This window comes from Pygoscelis adeliae, unplaced genomic scaffold (assembly GCF_000699105.1).
Source record: "Pygoscelis adeliae isolate BGI_AS28 unplaced genomic scaffold, ASM69910v1 Scaffold282, whole genome shotgun sequence".
Taxonomy (NCBI): domain Eukaryota; kingdom Metazoa; phylum Chordata; class Aves; order Sphenisciformes; family Spheniscidae; genus Pygoscelis; species Pygoscelis adeliae.
This window is the reverse complement of record NW_008824352.1, coordinates 4,350,029-4,351,936: the sequence shown is the minus strand read 5'-3', so window position 1 is coordinate 4,351,936 and position 1,908 is coordinate 4,350,029. Positions and strand designations below refer to the sequence as shown.

At 65.5% G+C, this 1,908-nt stretch overlaps 1 protein-coding gene across 1 annotated transcript in view; it reads right to left on the bottom strand.

The window, feature by feature from the left end:
- Positions 1-1,908, bottom strand: part of SSC4D (scavenger receptor cysteine rich family, 4 domains) — a 6,220-nt gene that overhangs the window by 1,814 nt on the left and 2,498 nt on the right. The window contains exons 4-5 of the mRNA XM_009319332.1: positions 1,191-1,271; positions 837-911 (exon numbers count right to left, since the gene is read on the bottom strand). Coding sequence (XP_009317607.1) covers positions 837-911; positions 1,191-1,271 — 156 coding nt within the window. The remainder of the gene's footprint in view (positions 1-836; positions 912-1,190; positions 1,272-1,908) is intronic.

The following is a 1,908-nucleotide window of genomic DNA, read 5'->3' as shown; positions in this document are numbered from 1 at the left end:
GCACGCCGTCACCTGCGTGGGGGACCCCGGCACAGGCACGCCGCCGGGGGGACCGGGGCTCCGCAGGGGGTTCGATGTCCCCCGATGACCCTCCGGGGGCACGGGGTGAGGCCCCGGGGAACACGGGGTGAGCCCTGGGGATGTGGGGTAAGCCCCTGGGGGCATGGGGTGAGCCCTTGGGGTACGGGGTAACCCCTGGGGACATGGGAGCAACCCCCTTGGCACATGGGGTGAGCCCTGGGGATGTGGGGTGAGCCCCTGGGGACATGGGGTGTCTCCCAAGCAGCACGGGGTGAGTACTGTGAGCACGGAGTAATCCCTGGAGATGTGGGGTGAACCCCTGGGGGGCATGGAGTGAACCCTGGGGATATGGGGTGAGCCCTGGGGATGTGGGGTAACTCCCTGGGGGCATGGGGTGAGCACTGGGCACACGGGGTAACCTCTGGGGATATGGAATGAGCCCTGGGGGCATGGGGGGGCCCCTGAGGATGTGGGGTGAGCCCGGGGGACGTAACTCCCCGGGGTACTCGGGGGACATAAGAGAGCCCTGGGGATGTGGGGTACATCCTGGGGGAATGGGGCAACTCCCTGGTGGCACGGGGTGAACCCTGGGAGCATGGGGTGAACCGTGGGGTGCCGGAGATCCCCTGGGAATGTGGGGTGAGCCCTAGGAGAATGAGGTAAACCCAGGGGATGTGGAAGGTCCCGTGGGAGCATGGGGTAGTTCCCGGGGCTGTGGGGTGAGCCCTGGGGATATGGGGTAACCCCTCAGGGACGTGGAGCCCTGGGGGGCCATGCCGGACCCTGTGCAGGACTAGCAGCGGCCGCACACTTACTTTCCTGCTCGAAGGTAAGGAGGCCGGTGGTGACCACCTCGGTGGCCTGGGAGGGCTGCTCCCTGCCGTCTGTCGCTGCTGGGACAAGCGTGGGGACACACGGGCGTTGGGGGGGTCCAGCTCCAGCACCCGCTGCCCCTGCTCCGGTCGGTGCCAGCAGCCTCTAGCACCGCGGCGGCCCCATGGCAAGCTCCTGCTGCGGGCAACGTCACCCCCCGAGCCTCACCTACGTGCGGCAGGACCCCAGGGTGACCGTGATGGGGACACGGGAGGACACAGGAGATACAGTCCCCCCCCAGTGAGCCCCCAGCCCCGGCTACGGCTCAAGGGTGAGCCGGGTGGCTGCCGACCTACCTGTGGCCGTGGCAGTGAGCGTCTGTTCGTAGTCCAGGGCCACCGAGGTGGTGAAGGACGTGATGGTGGACGTGTCCAGCCCTGCAGTGACACAGAGGGACAGAGGTGACACGCGAGGAGAAGCTGCAAAGCTGTGAGCTTGCTGACTCCGGGAGGCAGACCCAGGGTGGCCTGGGCGCTCCAGGGTGATGGGGATGGAGATGGCCCATGTTCACCCGTACAGCCCTGCTGCCCACGTGCTGGAGGTGGTGTTTCTCCACCCCAACCCAAGCGCCGAGGTCCCACCTGCAGCGCCGAGGGGGGGCTCTCGCTTCTCCGCGTACCCGGGAGGTTTATCAGGCAGGGTTCGCTAGCTTTAAAGTTTCCTTTTTCCCCTGCCCCACCGAGCAAGGGCTGTGTGTCTTGGTGCCATCGGCTCCCTGCCCGGGCGAGGTGCCAGAGGGGACGGGGACATTTAGGGAGGAAAGGACCAGCCTGAGAAAATTGTCCCTTTTCTCCTGCATCAGCCTCTTTGTTCGGTAATAGTGGGAAAGGGAAAGCGTCGGCACTTAGTGCTCCCGTCATTAGCCGTGATAATGAGGGAATTCAGGGGGATTATTAACATTATAAATGGTAATCAGTAGAGAATGGCAGAAATACATCATTTAGGGAGGGGAAGGGGGGGCAGGCCGGGTCTGGCTGCGGGCCCGGCCCCTGGCAGCCACTCCCCCCTTCCGGC